The sequence below is a fragment of the Opisthocomus hoazin genome, chromosome 27, assembly GCF_030867145.1.
Source record: "Opisthocomus hoazin isolate bOpiHoa1 chromosome 27, bOpiHoa1.hap1, whole genome shotgun sequence".
In the NCBI taxonomy this organism is placed as follows: Eukaryota; Metazoa; Chordata; class Aves; order Opisthocomiformes; family Opisthocomidae; genus Opisthocomus; species Opisthocomus hoazin.
In genome coordinates this window covers 6,426,603-6,448,299 of record NC_134440.1, presented here as the reverse complement: position 1 = coordinate 6,448,299, position 21,697 = coordinate 6,426,603, and the positions used below count along the sequence as shown (strand labels likewise).

General features: G+C 42.5%; 1 protein-coding gene across 7 annotated transcripts in view; it reads left to right on the top strand.

Annotated features, from left to right (window-relative positions):
• DOT1L (DOT1 like histone lysine methyltransferase) overlaps positions 1-21,697 on the top strand; it is a 77,993-nt gene that overhangs the window by 16,047 nt on the left and 40,249 nt on the right. For 5 of the 7 annotated variants that reach the window (XM_075444467.1, XM_075444466.1, XM_075444469.1 and 2 more), the window contains exons 2-7: positions 1,063-1,106; positions 3,643-3,717; positions 5,954-6,017; positions 7,568-7,796; positions 11,171-11,265; positions 14,535-14,597. In XM_075444467.1, coding sequence (XP_075300582.1) covers positions 1,063-1,106; positions 3,643-3,717; positions 5,954-6,017; positions 7,568-7,796; positions 11,171-11,265; positions 14,535-14,597 — 570 coding nt within the window. Of the gene's footprint in view, positions 1-1,062; positions 1,107-3,642; positions 3,718-5,953; positions 6,018-7,567; positions 7,797-11,170; positions 11,266-14,534; positions 14,598-16,503; positions 17,725-21,697 lie in introns of those variants that run through there. The other 2 variants (XM_075444470.1, XM_075444468.1) reach the window with 2 other exon arrangements.

Here is a 21,697-nt window from a genome sequence, read left to right as displayed (position 1 = left end):
TCTGCTGCCCCCAGTCCGCTGCATTCTGTTGCCTGTCCCTACCCGTTGCTATAGAATTTCCCTCTGGTACCTCTGTAGAAATGGAATTTCTGCAGCAGAAGACAAGGGAAATTATTTGAGAGTGAGTGAGCCTTTACACTTCAAACTCTGGAAGGTCCTTAGATACTAGACTCCTAATTAAAAGGTCAAAGCCACTTCTAAATATAACGTAAACTGTGCAGATGGACTCTGGTAACTAAGGCTTCGCAAGATGGTTACAACAATATGTATAGGAGCTCCTGTAATGTCCCTAAAATAGATTTTTGTGGGGGGTTTTTTTGTTTGTTTTGTAGCATGGTGCATGTACATGCAGCTCCAAGGGCTTTATTAGCATGAATTTGGAATGGCTTGCTAAGCTCGCTTATGCTTCAGTTGCTCCTGAGGAAACTCCCAAATTAAAGTCAGCAAGTGTTTGTGCCTCACAGTCTGGTGTGTACTTGTAATGCACAGGTTTGAATGCATTTTGTGCATGTGTGTTTTTCAGTTCATGAAAAGATCTGTATATTCAGGCCTCTGTTTTTTTTTTTTTTGTGCGCTGTGAGGTTTTTTTTCCTACACTGATACCCATGCCTACTGTTTATTTGATGCTTTATTTTAGACAGCCATTCACTGTACTAGAATCTTAGTGCCCATGTGGAGATGTGAGCGTGTACCAGATGCTAGGTCGATGAAATCAGCTGTTCACTGTGGAACTTGCAGTCAAGTACCTGCTGCATACCAATAATCCTCAAGGGCACCAGCTACACCATTCCTGATTTCAGAGAATGACAAATAAGTAGAATGACATTTCCTTCAAGTGAATCTGCTGCTAGTCCATAGAAACTTGAAAAATGTATTTTCTTAAGCCTTATTTTTTTCTTAGAGGGTTGATTTTCATGGGTTTAATGGCCTGGGAGGCAAAGACTCCTTTCCTAGTATGCTTGCCACCTATATTCTTAAAAGGATTGTAATTGCTGTAATCTTTGGACGAACAGCACACCCGATGTCTCTCTGAAAACCTCTCTTCTTTTCTTTTTATTTCAGGACAAACACCATGATGCTGCTCATGAAATTATTGAGACAATTCGGTAAGTGTTCAATGCAGAATTGGCTAGAGCCCTTTCCTCTTACCACATCTCAGTGAATGGATGTCTTGAGACAAGATAGGAAGGAGGACAGTGGTTATAATTATAATTAGGCAGCGCTAAAAAGTTTCCTAAGCTGAATTGATATTGTTGCAATACAGATCTCCCTGTCAAACTGACTTTGTTTTGACTTGCCGTATTCTAGTCTCTTTGAACAGAATTAAAAATGAATAGTGATAGTCAGCTTCGGTGCTTATGGCAGTTTGTATTTGATCTTTAGAAAAGCAAGGTTAGGAAAACATCATTGGCATGGTGTGTTAAGTTCTGGTCTTGCATATCCTCTTCCCCAGCCTCTCCGTTTCCCCTCGTTGCTGTGATGCTGCAGCAATGTTAGCATTTGCATTAGTTGGGAATAATGTCCCTATTAGCATTACTCTGAATTCTGCTGGTAGGGTTGGACTAATGTGGAGAAAATGGGAATATAAAGGTGAAAGACAAATATGAAGAGTAGGAAGTCTGAGGATTTCCCAACACAGGCAGAGGTTATGACATGTCTTGCTGTTATTTCAGCAGGATTAAGAGATGGCTTGCTGCAGAACAACTTTTATTAAATGGTAACACAAACTCCCCAACCACCTGAGGGCTGTGAGTATGTTATCCACATTAGATTGTTTAAAAGCAGTTCTCGTTAACTGTTTTAGATCCTTACCATGCAGGCTTCCCCTGTCGAGGGCTGTGTCTGCAGCAGGTTTTAATGGTTGGATGGTGCAGATACAGACGAGGTACAAAGAATGATGTTTTGTCTGCATAGCCACCTGAGCTCGGCATTTGGTCAGTCACACATGGCCTAGGAAAAGGTAGTGAGCCTGGTTTGCTCCCAGCATGAGTGCGCGAGCGAAGTGCTTGCATGGCAGTGTTGATAATATCATATACATTAAATGATAGCATCTTCCTGTGGTCTGTGGTGGGAGAGAATGTGGAATGGGACTAGGGGCTAGAGCTGAAAATTTTTCTTCTAAAGAAATTTCTTCTGCTAAGTACAAAACCTTGATGCAAGATATTCAGTGCCACTGCTACTTTCAGTTCGCTTGTGCTGATGTTGGTAAGATTCTGTGCCCTGGGAACTTGTGGCATCGTTTGTCAGTAGGAATGTTGAGGAGGCCCTTTCTGAAGGGATTTAAGCAGACGTGGTGCTGAAAGCGACTGCTGGAGTCGTCGCTGCTAGTGCTTTCTGTGCTACGCTAGCTGAAGGCAAGGGGACAACTGTGTTAGAAAGCAGCTGGGCTGGAGAAGTGTTTCACAACTGTGTTTTAGGCATGATTGCAGTGAATACAGTATGTTAGAAGGCTGTCACGCTGCCTTTGCTGGTGTTGTGCAAAGTAACCGCAGTGTGGTTATGAAAGTGGTGGGTAAAAGAATGCAAAGAAATACTTACCTCTTCAAGCCAGTGGTAAGCAGCTGTTGACAGATTGTTTCCCTAATCTAAGAGAAAAAAATTTGCAGAGATTGGAGTCCTAACAGTTTTAGGGAGATGGGAGATATTAGAAGAGAGTCAGCCATAGATGTAGAAGTTCTTTTTTTTACTTCTCTCTATATTTAGTTCATAAGGGTCAACCAGCCAGAAGGAACCAGAACTGTTGAATCTCCAGTCTTATTTTTTTTTTCCCCTACCATTTTGAAAGTGAGGCATGCATCAAAGGTATACAAAGAAAGAAACTGCCACTACTATTGAAATTCATCCTGTGACATGCTCTGGGGGGTTTTCGTGATGATAGTGCTTTCCCATTTTGATGCTTTTGGAGGAAAGCGCGTACAAATCTTCTGTGGCTTTTAAATTGTCTTTGAAGGGATTTAATCTTCCTCCACTCCAAGAGTGAAGATGTCCTCTGCTGACATGCCATTGTCAGGTGCACTGCAAGTGGGCATGCGCTTTCCATTTCCAATGGCAGTAACATACGGGACTTTAACAGCTCAGTATGTAGAAGGGATCTTTTATCAAAATAACTTCTGAAAATCTGTTTTGGTTTGGGTCATGTAAGGTGTAAGAGTGGTTTAGATCACTACAGACAGGAAAATATCCTTGCAGTGAAAGGTTGGTGCCATTGTTTTGGGGTGCTGTAGGAAATGTCTCCTCCGCATTCAGCTGTGTGAAGGCTTATTGCAGTATCAGAATTCTTTTGAAATATTGCACTTCTGGGTTACATTTTATGTTAGATTAGCATCAGCCATGGCTTTGAATATTTTTAGATGCATTGAATACATTTATCACCTCCTTTTGAAGTTGTGCCATCTCAAGAGCTTCGTACTACTGCCAATGTCTACGGGCACCTTATTGTTTATTCAGTACAAACGTGAACTGTTGCAGCTTTCCAATTAGCATTTTGTGATGTCTGTCTTCCTCCTAATGAGATTGTGATCTTTCAGTTCTGCTGCAGTATTCTGTCTTAACATCTAGCAGTGCCAGTCTAGAATTGAGACAGACTGCCTTATTGTACTTAATTGGAGATGTTTTTATTTGTTATTTCTTCTCTCATTCCAGGTGGGTCTGTGAAGAAATCCCAGATCTCAAGCTTGCTATGGAAAACTATGTTTTAATTGACTATGATACAAAAAGGTGAGAGGAATTTTTTTTTCTCCCACCAGGAGGACAGGCCAGCGTGGTTTATAGTGAATCAATTTGTTACTGGTTATTCTTAGACACTATGAACTGAAGTTTTCTTTTGGAACTGGCTTCAGACTCTGCAGAGTTATTTTGGTAGGAAATGTGTAACAGAAATATTGGCAAAGGCTGTTGGATTAAGGACATAATTGGAAACTCCACACAGCAGAAAGCTGTGCTCTGGTGTACGCTGCAATTACTCACTCCGAAACAATGATCGGTATCTGCGCTGTTGGACTGTGTCCAGTGTTAGGAGTGTGAATGGCACTGAGGTTTCTACTTTTGTAGTAACTCAGAATTCCTGTTTAGAAAGTGGCATGCCAGAGCTGCCTGTCAGCGCTGTGTCCTCCGCCTGCCGTGGCTGTGGCAGGTTAACCTTCCCCATCCCTCCTCTGGTTGGGATTCAGTGCAAGTGGAATGCCATTTGGGTAGGGGGCTAAATGAGAAGACAAATGATTCATACTGCCCTTCTGGGCAGTTAGAAGTAATTTTAAGATGCTGGTAGTTACATGTGAATTGCTTATTCCACAAACAGCTTAAAATGAATGTATGGTATGTGGCATTCGCCTTGAGGCTGGGAGAGGCAGGTTCTGACCTGCAGTCTGTCTGTGGAGAGGTCTGGGGTTCTGTGTAATGACTTGGCTGTGCTGAGACTGGAAAAAGAGATGACCCTCAAGCTGCAGGTTACAAAAACCTCCGTAGCTGCTTTCATGGCAAAGACTGAGTTTAAGTCCACAGCATGGCTAAACTTTTACAATGGGGTTTACAAATGAAACTGCATCACTCTAATTAATCACTGGCTATTGTCCTGAGCACCAGATACTTGTGCCGTGATCTGCTTAAGGTATTGATTTCTCCTTTCTTAATTTTGTTTTAATCATTTAATTGTAAGACTTGTTAGTCCCTCTCTTTCTCCTGAAAAATTCAGAAGGAGAAATCAGGGTCGAGCACCCCTTGTCATCAAATCCATTGATTTGGATTTGTGGATTATGCACAGCGACTGCAATGCTGTAACTTTAGTAGCTCTGGCATCCTCCCTGGACCTGTTGGACTGGGTAGTATCAGTCTGGTCGGCAGCAATGCCGGAAAGAAGAGAAACTCATCTGTTCCCAAAAGTCACACCCCACTTACTGTTCTGCAGCTTTTCAAGGAAGTCATAAGCCTGTAATTTTGGTAATGGTTTTTTTTAGTCTTTTTACTTCCTGTGAAAAATCATCAGAAAGATTACTTGTAGTGGATAGGCTGACACATAGATGTGAATGAAAAGCAGAGGATTATAGAAATGCACGTGCTGTGCAAACAAAAACCTGTTTCAGCCTCTTTCTTTGTCTTAACGTGGAAATAAACATGGGTAGTTGAAAGCTTGGGGTGGAAGTTGGCAGTAGTCCTCGGAGAGGTGGCCTAGCCAGTGTGGTGGTGACAAGGCTCGTGAGCGACTGAAGAGCCTCTTCCTTGTGATGTCCTGTGGTCCCCCTGCCCCCTTCCTGGTTTGGGGATGGCCATGATTTAATTATCTTACTCCTGTAACTCCTTGGATTGTTTTTTTTGCCACTGCTTTGTGGGTCTGATTATGTAGCGGATGATGTTTGTAGTAATATCTTTTCGTCCCTGGCCTGAGATGAATTTATGTAATCCTCTCAGCTTCTGTCATTAAGGCATCTGCCTGAGTTGACTGTAATCCCAACCAATCCATGAAGCAGTTGGTGTGTTTTTCTGGTGGGTGAAGTTTTAGGTTGTGTCCTGGGTCTGTCTGCATTTTCAGTTCCAGAGTTAATTTTTGGGAAAGTATCTACTTGTCTCAGGACTGATGATCGTGGAGAGATAATGGGACAAAGGGGAAAAATTTACAGATTTCTTAAATTTCTGTGCAGCTGAGAATGTGGAAAAGAAGTGATGGACTACGAGAATACAAAACTTGCTAATTAGCCATACTTCGAGTTCATTCCTTTTTCCATTAATTAGAGAAACTAATATATGTCTTGTGCTCCTGATCTAATGGGTGATTTTTCTAAATGAAACCCTATAAAAGTTCTAAAGCTGTGTATGTAATTATGTGTTCTGCAAGAAACAAACCCCAGATAGCCTCCTGCTTACAGTATGTATGGTGACAAAAAAGCACAAGGTTGTGCCTTCTAACCTGCCTTTTAGAGCTCTGTTTTTAACTGACCCTGCGTTCTTTCTCCCCACGTAGCTTTGAAAGCATGCAGAGACTTTGTGACAAGTACAACCGAGCCATTGATAGCATTCATCAGTTGGTATGTATTTACCTGTGTTATGCACCACGGTGTTTATCTAGCCGCTTTGAATTCCCGTATAAGAATACCCAGAAGGCAGTGACTGACTTAGTGCTGGATTGTCTGTGTTAGTCTGGGTGCATCACCAGTACTCAGTGCTTCCGTTCTTCTGGGGAGTTAAGAAATCTGAGATTAAACCTTACTTTCTTGATCACACCTGGGAAGTTGAGGAGTTAATATTGGAGGGACATTCTTATGGGAAGAGAAGAAAAAAAAAATTCTTTTCCGCAAACTGCAGGTTTGTAAGTTATTACTCTTTAGTGTGCGCTTCTGGCACCAGTGTTTTGGCACTTTGAAATAGCCGAGTTATCTTTAGGGGGAGGAAAAGACTTCTCTGTGTTTAGCGTGTAGATATTTCACAGGGATTTATCATACAGATTTACTTATGCGTGGGCAAATCTCTGGCTTATGGATACTTAAATAATCTATATGAACTCCTCTGTGTATTGTGGAAGTGATCCATGGCTTAGGAATTTCCGTGCTTGCCGTTTAGTTCAGCTGCTCTGTTCTGCGGGAGCATGCTGGCAAAACTGGAATCTAATCTCTTTTCAGACCAATTTAACAAGCTTTTAGGTTTTTTTACCCCTAGAAAAGGTTGAATTGGAGGAAGCAAAACATGAACAATGAATTAACTTTACTATTCTGTTTAATTTTGAAAGTATAGCTGTGATTTTTGCTGTGGTGCTTGTGGGAATTATTTGGAGTGTGCAGTATTATGGCAGCAGGACTTTTTTGCCATGCTTTCCTTCACTTTGTGGGCCTACAGCTCCCTAAAACTTGTGCTTGTTTGGATTCAGGCGTCTTCATCTGTATGTTGGTTAATAGGTAAAAACTGGAAGCTCTTCAGCATTTGCAGTTGCTGTCTGAAATGGCAAACCTGATTGGTTTCATTTTCCTCTTGCTGTCTGAATCTTAAACAGAGGAATGTTTAGGAGGGATCCTCGAGATGTCCTTCTTTTGTTTGTTTTTCCTTGTCAAGGGAGAGGGAAATGTTTTTAAGACATAACAACTTTTATGTTTAGGTCAGGGTTTTTTCTGAAGAAGAAAGGATGCTTGATTTTCATCTCTTCCCTGCTACTCCCTGTTTGAGTACATATGATCCCTCCTATCCTTACAGTTCCTGAAAGAAAATCAACCTCAATTCAGCAGTGATCAGTAAATAAAAAAATGAGTGAACAAACTTTTACACCTAGTCCAGCTATATTCAGTATTAAGCTTTGCATTGCATATTGATTTCTACATCTCTGATTTCCCCTTTACCACCTATTTCCAGCAAGCGTATTTGAAATTGCCTACTAGTTGAGGTGAGACAAAGGACAGAGCAATTGTTGTTGCCTAATTTCTTCAGTATCATTCACTGGTTTATCTTCACCGAGCACCTGCAGACCAGCTTGTGAGAGAGGGGACAGGAGGGAATTTCATTTCTGTGTTATGCCAATGCAGCTTTGTTTTGGTGACGTTTACTTGTCCTCAGGTTGGATTCATATCTTCTTCCTGCTCTTTACCTTTAGTGGAAGGGAACCACCCAACCGATGAAACTGAACACTCGTCCCTCCAACGGGCTCCTCCGGCACATCCTGCAGCAAGTGTATAACCACTCGGTGACTGATCCAGAGAAACTCAACAACTATGAGCCCTTTTCCCCAGAGGTTTACGGAGAAACTTCCTTTGATTTAGTGGCCCAAATGATAGATGAAATTAAAATGACAGAGGATGATTTGTTTGTTGACTTGGGCAGTGGTAAGTGACCAATAACTGAAGTGGGTTTTCTTTTTCTGTTTTTGTTTGCTGTTTTTTCCTTTCTTAAAAAAAAAAAAAAAAAGAAAAAAAAAGAAAATCACATTTGGAAAGTAAACCAGGACTAAGGATTGTGCTACAGGATAAGCACCTTTTCTAGATAATCCCCAGTGACACTCCTGCTTTTTATGACGAGATTTATTAGACCGAACAGACATCCCAGACATTCTTCCCTGTGGTGTCAGTGAAATGTTGGCCTACAAATGCAATAAACCCTTGTTACAGAAAACTCTTGGTTTCTGTTGCTGTTGGCGGATACACTTATAAAGAAGAAACAATATTAAAAATGATGCTTGAAAGATAACAGTAGCAGTTCCATTTCTAAGAATTCATCTGTTTTCAGTGGATTCAGTTTATGCCGTTCATATCTGAAAATGTGATTTCTTGAACCTTCCCATGCCAGTGTGAAACACTTGGTGTGGAATCAGAAAATTAAGCAGTTTTTTTCCTCTGGCGTACTTTTCGGTGTGTCAAAAAAGACTTTAGTGTTAGCTTTAACAGCTGCCTTGTGAGACCCTGCAAAATCTAGCTTACAACCTACAACTGCATTTCACAAACAGGTTAGCGTTTTAAAAGGAAATAGAAGTTTCTAGTTGGTAAAGAAACCAGATATGATTCAAACACATGTGGAAGAGATATACTGAGTAAGAAGGCGATGTTCTTCTTTTTGTTGCTAAAATCTGGTTCAGAGCAGGAAAGGAGTAATAAGAATTTCCCCTTTTGTTGGATGGATTGTGAAGTTTGTTAAATGAAGTACTTTTCCATTTTATTACTGGTATGATACAGGACTTCTAGAGAAGAATATTTTAAAATACATCAAGTTGTTAAAAAATAAATATATTTTAAATTGAGATATAACAGGACTGCCATTCCCCCAAAAAACTTTAATACATCTCCAGTCAAGGATCTTCAGTGGTTTGTTTTTTTTGTTTTTTTTTGCACCCTGCTTCCTCCCTCAGTGGGGCTTGTGTCTGAAATTTCCTGTTGCAAAGACTTATGTTCAGATGAGACATTTAGAAAGGCATCAGATCTGACAAACTATTTTCCATCTGGAAGAAGAGAATTGCCCTAGATGCTCGCAATTGTTCGTTGAGGAAGGTTAAACAAGATCGTATCTGAAGTCCTGTGGTGCTGCTGATTATGTAACAAGCTCAAATGTTAGGTACTTTTACCTGCTATCATCAGAAATAAAGCCAGGTATTTATTGCTAACCTTCCCGCTTTAATCTTGGAGTTTGACCAACAGTGTAAAAATTCGTAGTCTGAAAAGCCCGGATGAAAGGAATGGTTTAAATTCAGAAGCCTTTGACTTACATGTTTGGAGCACTGAAACAATTAAAACCAGAACATAGTTGTTGAGTTCGTACTGAAGGAGTGAACTTTTTGTAAATTATAATCAATGCAGTATTGAGTGCAGCGTACACTGTCATAGCATATTCTTTCTCTCAGTGAATTTAGTGCCGTTCCAGTAACTACACGCGTGCAGCAGCGGCTGAACAGCAGGGCTAAACCCCCACCAGGATGCGGTGACTGTTCTTGTTAGTTTTGTGGGTGATGCCAGGAATATGTGGCTCATGGCAGGAGGCATTGATGGAGGTATGCATCATCATTAGGCAAATGGAAATTACGATACGGTTAAGCTCTTGTAAAAAGAAAAGCCAAAGACAGACAGGATTTAGAACTTCTTACGCCGTATCGTGTGATAGCTGACAATGCAGCGTGTTCTTGATCATCCGTTTAGGCTTTGTCGTCCTTGGTCTTCATAAATAAGAAACAGTGAAACAGTTCTGGCTCAGGTCTTTTGATTGTCCGTGTTCTCCCCCCTGCAGAAATCTCTACATCCATATTTGCATGTGTTTAAAATATGCATATGTACGCAAAATAGGAATTGGCAAAAAACCCCCCAAACAACCAAAAAAACCCCAACAACAAAACCCGCTGTCAGCACCACAGTTCTCATTGTGCCAGAGAACATTATAGTGGTAATGGTTTAAATGCGGGAGTCCCACCCCTTCAATTACCAGTGCCGCTTCCTGCCGGCAGCCAATGAAATGGAAAACAGCGAGATGTTTGCTGTGCAAATGGGCTGTCCTCTTGCATTCCCTCTTGTTTGCCATGTGGTCAGCTGCAGAATGGGCAAGTGCACTGGAGAGACAGGAATGCATTTTGCCTTAGTCATAGACAAAAAGGGATGCATCAATGCGCTGTTGATGGCTATTGGACGTTTTAAGACTATCCTAAGTGACTGCTTTAGCAAATGCGGAATGACATTGCTGTAGTGCGTGCAAAATGTGGGAGAGAAATCTAATGAGCATTTTTTTTCTTTGTGATATACGCTGGAGTGGGGGAGAGGGAATGCGTTCAGGCAAGGTGTAGAAATGGCAGCTAATTACTGCTGGTAGCATCTGATGCAAGCGGAATTTGGAGTGATGGGAAGTTCATGCATTTTTAAGTAATACTTAGTCTTGTCAGTGTAGTGGTTGCTTCTGAAATTTTGAGTGTTGAACCCTGTCATATTTTCTCTAGTGGTATTCTGAAGTAGCTCATATATAGATAAGCTTTACATGTTCTCAGCCTTTGTGCTGCATTTCATGGTGAAAACCTGTATAAATATTGCTAGACTGTGACAAACATTTTAGCCAATCTGTAAATTAATGGCATAGGTATGTGACCAACAAGTATGTGTTTTGGGATGTGGTAAAGTTTGTCTAACTGTTTGTTCAATTACTTAAATAGTGAATTACAATGTTAGACCTGTAGATTTGATGGAATGCATATAAAATTCGTGGACAAAAAAAAATTAAAATGCAGCTGTTCTGAAACCTGTGCAAATTTGTAAAAATGAGCCCAGAATATTTAATAAAAGTAGCCATTAATAACCATGAATACAAACATGGCTGTAAATGTTGTGATGTTACACTATTGCCATAAAAAGTGCTCAATATATTGAAAAATGTAAACCTCAGAACTACAATGCTACAAATTCTTTTCTGTAGGAAAAGTGAAATTGCACTGCTTGCTTTCTAGTTAGGATGTAAACCCTTTTTACTGAAAACCAGGTTCTTAGTATTTCATGCCTGGTAGGCAAATGAGACTTCAGTAATGCACATTGCCTTGAATCTGCTTGCCAGTTGAGAGAGAGGCAGAGTTCATATGGGAGCTGTCAGACGCAACTGGAAGTCGAAATTGTAGCCTGCAGCCTGGTCCCACAGATCAGCTGCACTCTCTCTGTTGGCCTTTGCTCTAAAATCTCTTATCTCCCCTTGCAGTGGTTTTCTGCTGAAACTTGTTCTCAGGTTTGTTTTTTCTTTCCTGCAGGTGTGGGTCAGGTGGTGCTTCAAGTGGCTGCAGCCACAAACTGCAAACATCACTATGGTGTGGAGAAAGCTGATATTCCAGCCAAATATGCTGAGGTGAGAGAGTTTTTTTAAAGTGAGTTGTGTATATATGCCTTATTGGAAGGCTAATTCAGTGGCTCAGGATTACTGTTTAGTGCTGTGCAGGAAAAAAGGCAGAGTTTCAGTCCTGGTTGCTTTTGCTTCTCAGGTCAGTAAGACCTGGAGCACGGCATGCTTGGGGAGAGAAGTGTATGTCTGGCCGTTCGCTAGCCGTGCGGCATGGTTTAACCCCAGGCAGCAGCTAAGCACCACGAAGCCACTCACTCACTCCCCCCTCGGTGGGGTGGGGGAGAGAATCGGAAGGGTAAAAGTGAGAAAACTTGTGGGTTGAGATAAAGACAGTTTAGTAGGTAAAGCAAAAGCTGTGTGCACAAGCAAAGCAAAACAAGGAATTCATTCACTACTTCCCACTGACTGGCAAGCGTTCAGCCATCTCCAGGAAAGCAGGGCTCCATCATGCCTAACGGTTACTTGGGGAAACAAACACCGTAACTCTGCACGTTCCCCCTTTCCTTTTTACCCCTGCTTTAGATGTTGAGCATAAGGTCACACGGCATGGAGTATCCCTTTGGTCAGCTGTGCCGGCCGTGTCCCCTCCCAGCTGCTGGTGCACCCTCAGCCTCCTCGCTGGTGGGGTGGTGAGAGAGGCAGGCAAGGCCCTGAGTCTGTACGCACTGCGCAGCGATAGCTAGAACATCCCTGTGTTATCAACACTGTTTTCAGTACAAATGCAAAACATAGCCCCATACTAGCTACTGTGAAGAAAATTAACTCCTTCCCAGCCAAAACCAGCACGCACTGCTTGTGGAATGCACGGAAGGAGCATTAGCATGTTTCTAAAGTGATTTCAGGACCAGGAGATGTAAAACTCTTTGACCGGTAATGGTGTAGGACCTGTTCAAAAGGAAGTGCAGTGTAGGCTTCACCTAAACACCTGCAATCATTCTGTGTCTGAAATGGCTCTGACACAAGGCTTCCAGAGACCATAGCATTAAGCAAATCTAGGAATGAGTTCACCAGACAAATAGTTCTTTAAAGTTTTAAAGGCCATGTTTCTGCTTATGGTAGTGGTGCCCATTTTTGGTGTCCTAAAGCTGAAATCCAGCTTAGTTATTAAACTGTTGTAGGCTAATTGTTGAGACCTGTGTTGGGCATCTGGTTAATAACGGCTTACTAGGCACCTAAATGAAGTCTTATAAGAAGAAGACCATAATGTTTAGTCAGGCAGGCAGTTTTCTTTACACTTCTTGTAATTCTGTGCCCATGGGGACACACAAAGATAATCAGTTCCAAGGCAAACCTGGAAGGCAAATGAGCTACGAGCAAACAATAAAGGTTAGTCATGCCTTACCATGAGAAGTTTACTTTCTTCAGTAGACTGAACAGAAACTTATCCCTCCGTATTGTTAAAACAAGCTGACTCAGTCTGTACAGGCTAGAAAATTATACCTTAGAAAGAGAGGGGGGAAAAAAAAAATCCTTGATCCACTGTTTCAGTGGTGTGGGCAAAAATGCATAAACACAGTTGTGAAGAGGATCAGACGAGGATCTAAAAATCCTTTTTGTTTCCCCTGTTATGACCCAGTGGAAATTTCCAGCTGGAGCACTCTTTGCAGTCCCTCTGCGTGAGCGTTCTGGTTTCATCAGGGAGTCACTTGCAGGGCCTGGACTCTTGTCTGTGTTTACTGTCAAACTTAAAGATCAGTGTTAAAGAGGGAAAGTTAAATCCTCATGTCGTTGTGCAAACACAAGGCTTGAGTGAAAATGGTTAGCAAACAAAAAAATTACCCACAAATTGAATATTAGGAGTATTAACTCATGGGGTACCTTGGTTTTTAGAAGTACACCAATATTTCATAAGATTACTAGGGGAACAAAATATACTGCATTATTCTTCTGGTTACAGCTGACGTCCTGTCAGATTTAACAACTAAACAGCTGCTGCAGTGTCAGAATGTGTGAAGCTGCCTGTGTACAGCTAATCTGCCTTGTGCTGTGTGTAACGAACCAGTTTTCCTCCCCATCCCTGACAAACATTTGTGGAAGGGATTGGATTAAGTTTCTAGTTAAGATTGGCTGTGGCAACACGTCTCTGGTTACTATGATAATTAATGCAGATGACTTTGAAAAGCTTCAGCTCAAGAGGAAGAATGTTATGGATTTGTTTCAGTGAAGTTGTCTTTAAAAATGTAAGTTCATGCAACATATAAAATACTGAAGATTTTTGTGAGTTATGCTACTGAGCTTTCGAGTGCTTTTGAAATGTAAAGAATTTTAAAGCAGATCTGTCAACACACTGTTTCATTGACCTGCTGATGGAGGTCTCTACCATCTGCAAGTTGTCTGTGAAGCCAGAATTCCTGCTGTGTGTCCCGTATCTCCTTTCCCTGCTACCTCCAGATAGGGGCCCTTCCATATGTGGAGTCAAATCCTAAAGATCACGTTTGTTTTTTTTTTTTCCCCCTGTCTTCCAAGACACTTGAGTTTCATTTTCAAACATGTTGTAAGGCATAGCTGGACCCTCACTGCCACTCTGAAGTAATGACCTGTGTAGTACATTGTCAGTTTGTATAGATGAGGACAAGATGATGTAAATGTGGCGATGCATATTTGTAAGGCACCAAGCTATCTGGATGTGTAGGGCTTCTGGTTCCTTTCTCCTATATTTGGGCAATGGAAAACCAGTGCCAGCTACCGGGTTGGGTAGTAGCAGCCTTCCGTCCTCTGCAGCCCTAGTTCTGCTCAGACGTATTTTGAAGCATTCTTTCAGGTTGCTCCAGAAAGTGCAATGCTCCTTCTGTTTGCTGTTGCAGTGCTTTGCGTGCTGCTTGCTCATTCACCCTAGCAGACCTGTCTTTATCCTGTTTGTTCCTTTGCTACCTGGGCTTAGGCTGGGCTGCATTCAGTGCCTCCTACTCCCTGTGGAATTATGGACCACAACACAGTAGCTACTTAAGGTTGTGCCATTTTTAGTGCTGAGCAGCACCAACTCATATTGCCGTGCTTATAACATGATGAGGAAGGAGAGGAAGATGCCAGCTTTGACTTGGCCCTGATGAAGCAAAGTTGGTTTTGGTTTTTTTTTGGGGGGGGGGGGGGTGGAACTGAACCACAGTAGTTGTCTATCTGCCTGTCCTTTGAGTGTTAATGGCAAAAAAACCCAACCAAACAAAAAGTCTTGGAGGTCAATGAGCACTGTCAGAGGTGCAGCTGCTTTTACTGTGATGTAACTGGTTAACACAAGATGTCCTAATAGGTGGTTTTGTTTTTCCTCCCTCTTCTAGACGATGGACAGAGAGTTCAGAAAGTGGATGAAATGGTATGGGAAAAAACATGCAGAATACACAGTGAGTGAAATTCAGCTGAAAAACTTTGTGATCCATGCTGATGTACAGAATTTGCAAAGTCCTCTTCAGCCTTTCACCAGCCAAGCAGCAGTACAACTCATACTTGCTTTCTGGCTTATATCTTGATGATGAGGATGGTGTTTTCCCAGACATCCTCCCAGGCCCCTCTCCTTGTCTTTCTTGACATGTGGTATGGTGTTATATGGAGCACTTTCAGGTCTTTTCAGAAGCTTTTGGAAGATTTATTCTTCTGAAACATTGCCATTTTAACTGGGGCTGCCATGTGTCTTCTGTTTGTATTAAATCTCCTGTTACTTTCTCCCCCTCCCCTCCATGGTGTGTGGGTTCTGCTGGGTAGGCTATTGAACGTGGCAGCTCCTCCTTAGGTTTCTGAAATCTCCTGCTAGAAACAAAAGCTGAAGCTTTGGTTCTGCAGGCAGATGAAGGTGTGGTCACCTGGGACGGGTGGTGGAGGGGATGGGAGGGCAGGGGTTTCAACGCCAGGGAACATGGAGTTGAAGCTCTGGATCAATGCCAGCACTGTGAGATGGGAGCAGAGAACTCCAGGGCCAATTAACAGGGTAAATAGTTTGTAGTTGGAGGTAAGGGGTGGCTTGTGGGCCCAGGAAGGATGATGGGTGGTTAGTTCTGATTTGGAAAGGACTGGAATGAGACGCTCTGAGGGTGGGGCTGGAGCAGGAGGAGTAAATGGGTCATCACAGGGCATCTCTCTACTTGGGGCTAGGGACACATGTTGAAATAGCTTTCCCCTTCCTCCGAGTGTTATTTAATCATTGTGGATGTGTTTTCCACACTGTAATGGTAGTGTGAAGCGTGTGCAGAGTTATACACTGTCTTGTGTCGCTTCTTCCTCTTTTCCTTTTCTCCCCCTTAAATGTCATTAGGAAAATCTGCTCCCTAGTTAATCACTTTCCAGTGTGGAAATGTGAACTGGGAGTTCTGAAAATACTTGTATTTGTGCTTCTCCTGCCACTTGCCTATGGTCAGGGAAGGGGCTAGATGGATCAGGGCTGTTCCTTCGTAGCCCAGAGAAACTGGGTCCCTCTTTCCTGCTCAGAAGTTGCAGCTGGCAATGTGTATTGCAGTTGAAGTGCGAGCAAGTGTTTGGGAAACTACTGCTTCATTTTTTTGTTGCACAGAGCCATTATTGCTATGTTACTGGAATGGTTTGAACCACAAGGCTTTTGGCGTTCCGGCAGCGTGGGATCAAATGGCAGGTCATAGATGGCCAGCCTTTATTTCCCAGTCTTCTGTGTCTGCTGGGATCCCTGGTGCTCTTTAGAGGGCTTATCTTGCAACAAAGGATGCTACAACTCTCCTTTCGAGCAGCAGGCTGGAGAAGGTGATAGTACCACCTGCCTCTGTGCACTTTCTTCCTGAAATGCCTTGACCGTATAGCGTGATTTTCTTCAGAGGAATGCTGGGCCTGCTGTGGGACTGGTTTGTAGCAGGATTGATATCAGGCTGCTAACTCTTTCCTGCTGTGGAAACACTGTGAACGCTTTACTTTTCATGAAGTGGCCATATGGCATTTTTCCATTGTGTCACCCAGCTGGCATTACATGAAAGGAACTGTTACTGAAGATACTCTGCTTATGAGCTGTATAATTTAAAGAATAGGGTAGGAACTTGGACTGAAATATTGAAAGCATATTGATTGCCGTAGGCAGCAAGCATTTCCATATTGTGCATTCCAAGTGACAGAGTCTGGTACTATATTGAAACAAAGCTACTTATTTTTTGCTAGGTTCTTTGGCTTTTATAAGTCTGTTTTCCCAAAAGCGTTTAGAGTAAGATTTCTCTGGAGTGTGCGGTCTGTTTTCTGGGAAGAGCTGAACACTTGCAGCACTTCTTGTCTTAGGAAAGTTGATTTCCTATCACCTTGTTGTAGTGATGCTTGAAGATAGATTTTTGTCTTTTACATGTAGACACACAGGGCAGATCTTACTTAGTGTTTATTGCTTCATCAAACATCCTAGGCTTACATTTGCATTTTTTTGCCAAGCAGTGTATTTGCTTTAGTAAGTCCTTAGACAGCATCTTCTGTAGGTGACTGTTGTTAAACAGAGAGCAAGCTTGCCTCATAATGCAGCTCAAAGATGCTGGGAGGCATGGAATTAAAAGCCTGGTATCTTTATCTTTCTAGAAGACAGCTTTGTCCCTGCAAAATGCTTAGTGGGGTCCAAAAATTCCAAATGTTGGAGACAAAATAAGCACAGATTGAAATAGTCTGTCATCAGCAGAGCTTAACATTCCACTCTAATGTTTTAGTCAGTCATATGAAAAATAAATATTTTGAGAAGAATAAGGTGTAGGAGGAGGAAAGCTTGGCAGAAGTTCAGTGGGAAGAAGTCTCAGATCCCACCTGCGGCTTTGTCTGAATGATGTGGACGGTGGTTTTGACTTCATGCACGTAACAGCTGCCTTGCTGTAAAATTTGTGGTACATAAGGCTGCAATAAATCCTGCAGTTGGGCCTGAAGGGTTGTGGTGTGGGCTGTTTTGTTTTTTTTTTTTTTCTTTCCCGACAGCCAAGAGCCTAGTACAATCATAGGATTCCAGTACAGATGGATTTTTGATTTCTCACTGAAAAGTGTTTTGCTGCTTGCCTGAGGTCTTTTCTTTTAGTTTTTGTGGGGCAGCAGTTGATTTACCTTCCCAGATCTGCAGCCGTCAGATTCACTTCCTTGCTTTCCCCACCAGAAAGTTCTTGTTACTGCTGGAAGCTCCGAGCTTGGACACCTGAATTGTCCAGTGACAATATTTAAAATAAACCCTTATTGTCCAGCTATGTTTCCATTCTACTTTGTCCACTATCGTAGAAAAAGGTCTTTAGAGGAATGGTTCCATACAGAAATACACGGAGTCGCATATATGCAGATCTTTTCAGTAACATGAAACATCATTGCGTAGTCACTTTCAGATGGTAATTCCCCATGAAACTTCTCCAGTAGCTAGTGGCAAAGTGTCCTGATGCATGCTGTTTCCCTAAGGCTTCTGCAGAGATGCAGCTGCTGGGAATGGGTCATGGCTGCAGCTTTAGAGCGGGAAGATCCATCTGGGGTGTGAAAGGAGCGGGAGAAAGGTGGCTCGTCGTACGTTGGCTTGTAAGTCTCCTGATTTCTGGCTATTACAGGTAGTTGTATCTCATAATCCTGTTAAATGAACTGAGTTTCATTTTAAATGATGGGCTGTTCAATCTCATGATTCTAATTGGGGGGGGGAAAAAACCCAAGAGAGTAACACTTTCTGATAAGAATCTTTCTTAGCTTTTATATTCAACTGATACGTTTCAACTTGCTATAAATATTTACATCCCTGTGCTATGGTTGTTTAGTTTCAGTTGCTCTTCAACTTTCCTGATGTCTAATTCCTGATCAGTTAGGGATAATCGTATTTTTTGATAGTTGTCTCTCTTGCATTAATAAGGAATGCATTCTACTTCTAGGGCTTTTTTCCTCATCAGCAGCTGCTTCAGCTTTTTGGACTAGAATGTCCCACTTCCAACACATGTCACTTTGTTTCAGCTCCTTTTATCTTCTCATTTCTCTTCCCATGGAACTCAGACGTTTCCAAGATTAGCATTACCCCATTCTTTTCAAGAAAACCGTTGTCTGAAGGAAATGGGAGACTTTTCTAAGGTCACTAGGCCTAGATAATTAGAGTGTCTTGGGGAATTTCTGCACACGTGCAGTCATTAAATTAAAAAGCGGTATTGCAATTAAGAGGCAGATGGGTTTTCATGGTTTCTAACTGTAAATATCCTCATGTGGCTTCAAAATCCAGGTATCTAGGGCACAATGCTGAGATTGCCATGTAGCACAAAGTGCTTAAGTGTTCTTCCCGTGGTACCCTTGAAGACAGTTTTCAGTGTGTCCTCAGTGCCTACTACCTGTTGTACTCTTCTACTAGGGGAAGATTTTCTTCCAGTCATAGCTTAGAGGAGGTCTCTGCAAGCGAAGTTGGCGGTAGCTGCTGTCACAAATTGGGCTTCAGCTTAAGACAAGGATTTGTTTTTGTTTACTCAGGGTGGTTATAACAGAATACCTTGCCCTGTCCCATAAAAGCTTGTTTCAGCAGGAGGTGGATGTCATCTACAAGTCTTCAAAAGAACTGCAGGAAGACATGAGTCGGTTTTGCTAAAGGCTGGGGTTTTGGCTGGCTGGACATCTCTGACACACGTGCTGTCTGCTCAGAGGAAACCCCGGGAGCTTCTAATTGCTGAAGATGCTCTGTTGTTCAGCCCTGTGGATTAGAGGGCATTTTTGTTGTGCGTAAATCAGTGGAAGCCTGGCATCTGTAAGCTTGTTGGCTTGTCTCTGAGTATGGGGTGCCCTGCCTGGCGTGTTTTCCTGGAAATCTTTGTTCTGAGCAAAAGCAGAGCGATTTGTGTAGGAGTTCCATTGTCTCTTGTTGCCTGATACCAGCTGCTGGTTTGTGGGGATAACTGACAGCACCTGGACTTAAAAATGTCCATTGCTTAACAGCACTCTGCAGCTGAGGAAAGGGCAGGATATCTGTTTGTCCCAGATATTTTTGAATGCCCTATTTCAGCGGGAAACTTGATGTTTTGGTATTTGAAAAGCCCTCCAAACGTCCCCTGTGGCTTTGAAATGATGCCACATTTTGGAGGCTTGGATTCATGCCTCCAGTTATTTTTGAAAAGAACAGGAACCTAAAAATAACCATGTGTACTTTTCCAGGCAGAAATGACTGGTTTTTGTGAGCCAAGTGTTTGCATGGAGGCTGCTGGAATGAGGTATTCTGCGTGTGAATTTATGGCTTTGTGTAGCCGGTCAAACAGAGCGTTACCAGAGAGACTCCCAGCCCAGTGCTGGGGTGAGAACGAAGCCCTCCTCCGCAGCAGAGGGGCTCGACCTTCACAAACTGGTGCTCTGCTACGTGATGAATGCATGCTCGCTGGAGTGCACCTCTTGTCGCTTCCCCCCGGGCGGTGACCTGCTGGTTTTCTTCGAGTTATAGGAAGAGTTGCAGGAATCGGATGCCATTGAGTGTATTTGTGCAGTCTCTGTGGACCAAATTTATCTGTTGGAAAAACCTGAATAAAAACCTGTTTTGGCTTCTAAATTTAGAAACAATGCAGGCTGGCAGCTCTCTGAAGCGGATTTCACTGAGCTAATTATCCTTTTAGATAAAGCATTGTCTAATCAGATGAGAATATCTGCATTACAGATGGTCCCTTCCATTCATTATTCACTAAGGAGATTAAGTTTCACAGAGAGGGGAGGAACACAGTGGGGGTGGAGACACTGGTGGGAAGAGACCGAGTGCATCGCCATGGGCATGTCACCTTCTCCCTGCGTGACCATAATGGTCCACGTTCTACTGGTTTAGCTACTGCAGCCCTTGCCAGGAGTTGGTTAGCTGGAGTGTCCTTACTGGTTTTTGTTTCGCTCTCAAAATTATTGTAAGCCACAGAGCTGACTGGGATTTTGGAGGGATTTTGTGGATTCCCTGTGTCAGTTGATGGGGAAGGCCTTACTTTCTTCCCTTTAGGCCATCATTTGTTGATCACTGCTCCCCAAGTACGGTAGGTGAAGAAACTGGTTGTCAGGAGTGGTCAATCAGATGACTCTTGTACTCTGTTTTGAATGTAGCAGACACTGATCCAGGAATCACTGTCTTGCTTCCAGAGGGGAAAAAAAGAGCTGATTTTCTCCCAACCACAGTTGACCGTCTGGTTGTTTCTGTACTCCAGTATTTTTCCTGGTGAGATTTTCCCTCAGCTGTTGGCTGAGTATGAGCTAGGGTAGCATTACAGTACAAAAATAGATGGGTTTAAACAGGGCTGTGGTTCGTTTGAATTGTTATGTGGCTATATCTCGCAAAAGTAGACGGGGGAAAAGTGCTCGGACTCCATGTGTTCTGTCAGGTTAAAGCAAGGAGATTTTAGTTATAATTGTGCTCTTCCTAACCACAGAGCCAGGACAAACATGGTGTAACTGGATCCAAATAAAGTATAGCAGCCACTTAGTTTAGATTTCAAGACCTTTATGTGAAGCTTAGTATTTCAAAATAGTATCCTGTTATGCTGGTTCTTTGTTCTCTTGCTAGACTATGGCTTTATAATCACGCTTCCTTATTTTTCAAATATTTTTCTTTCTTCTTTTAGTGTATGAAAACCTCCTGTAGACATTAGAAACCGTGTGGTGTGGAGGACTGCACTATAGAAGCTGAGTTGCAAAAATTGTTGTAAAATAAATGTAGTTGCCTTGCATGTGGGTTTTCTTCTACTGTGTTTTGGTTACTCAGCCATGAAACTGTTTACTACAAGAACAGATAAAACCTTGAGACAAATTTATCTCTTAAAAATAATATAGAGATGGTCTCCATGCACAAATAGGGCAAAGAGGGCTCCAGGAAAAATGTTTCCCTGTATGAGGTGAGAAGAAGGTGGAACTCTTCAGAACTGTTTTGATGTTTGCTTGAGTTTCTGCTTTAGATTTTGAAAATACCTACTAGTAAGTTGTTAGGTTGGATCTCTCCGAGTTCAGTGCAACATATGCTTTGTTTTTACTACAGTGGGGGATACGAAAACATGCATCCCCTCCCAGCAGGTGTGAGAATACAGGTAGTAATTCTGTTGTAAAATTGTTACTTCAGCCTAGATGTTTGGCGGAAGAGATAATTCTGACTAACTTTAGTTATTCTAAGCTGCTATTTTCAGCATGTTTACTTTCTAACACGTAAGGCTCTTTGCAGTGTTCTTGAACTCTTGCCCAAGTACCCTCAGTGTTTGCTTTTCTCATCCCTCTTGTGCAGTGTGTAGAGCAGCAGGGCATTTAGACTTCTTTTTTTTTGCGCCCCCCCCCCTTTCCTCCCAGGAAGCAGACCCACTCCTGTTGGCAGCTGTGGCTTTGTCCTTCACATTGGCTCAGACAGGTTTACCTCCTTTCGTCATCCCTTCTGTGGCTCAGAGTGGCATCAGGCTGCTCCGCTGGGGAAGGAAAGCTCCCAGTGGAAGACACCAGGCTCTGGTACTTCACTGAGACAGGTATCCTGGCTGAGCTAGTGAGGTTTGGAAGTAGCTTGAGTGTTTTTGCATTGCAGTGCAGGCAC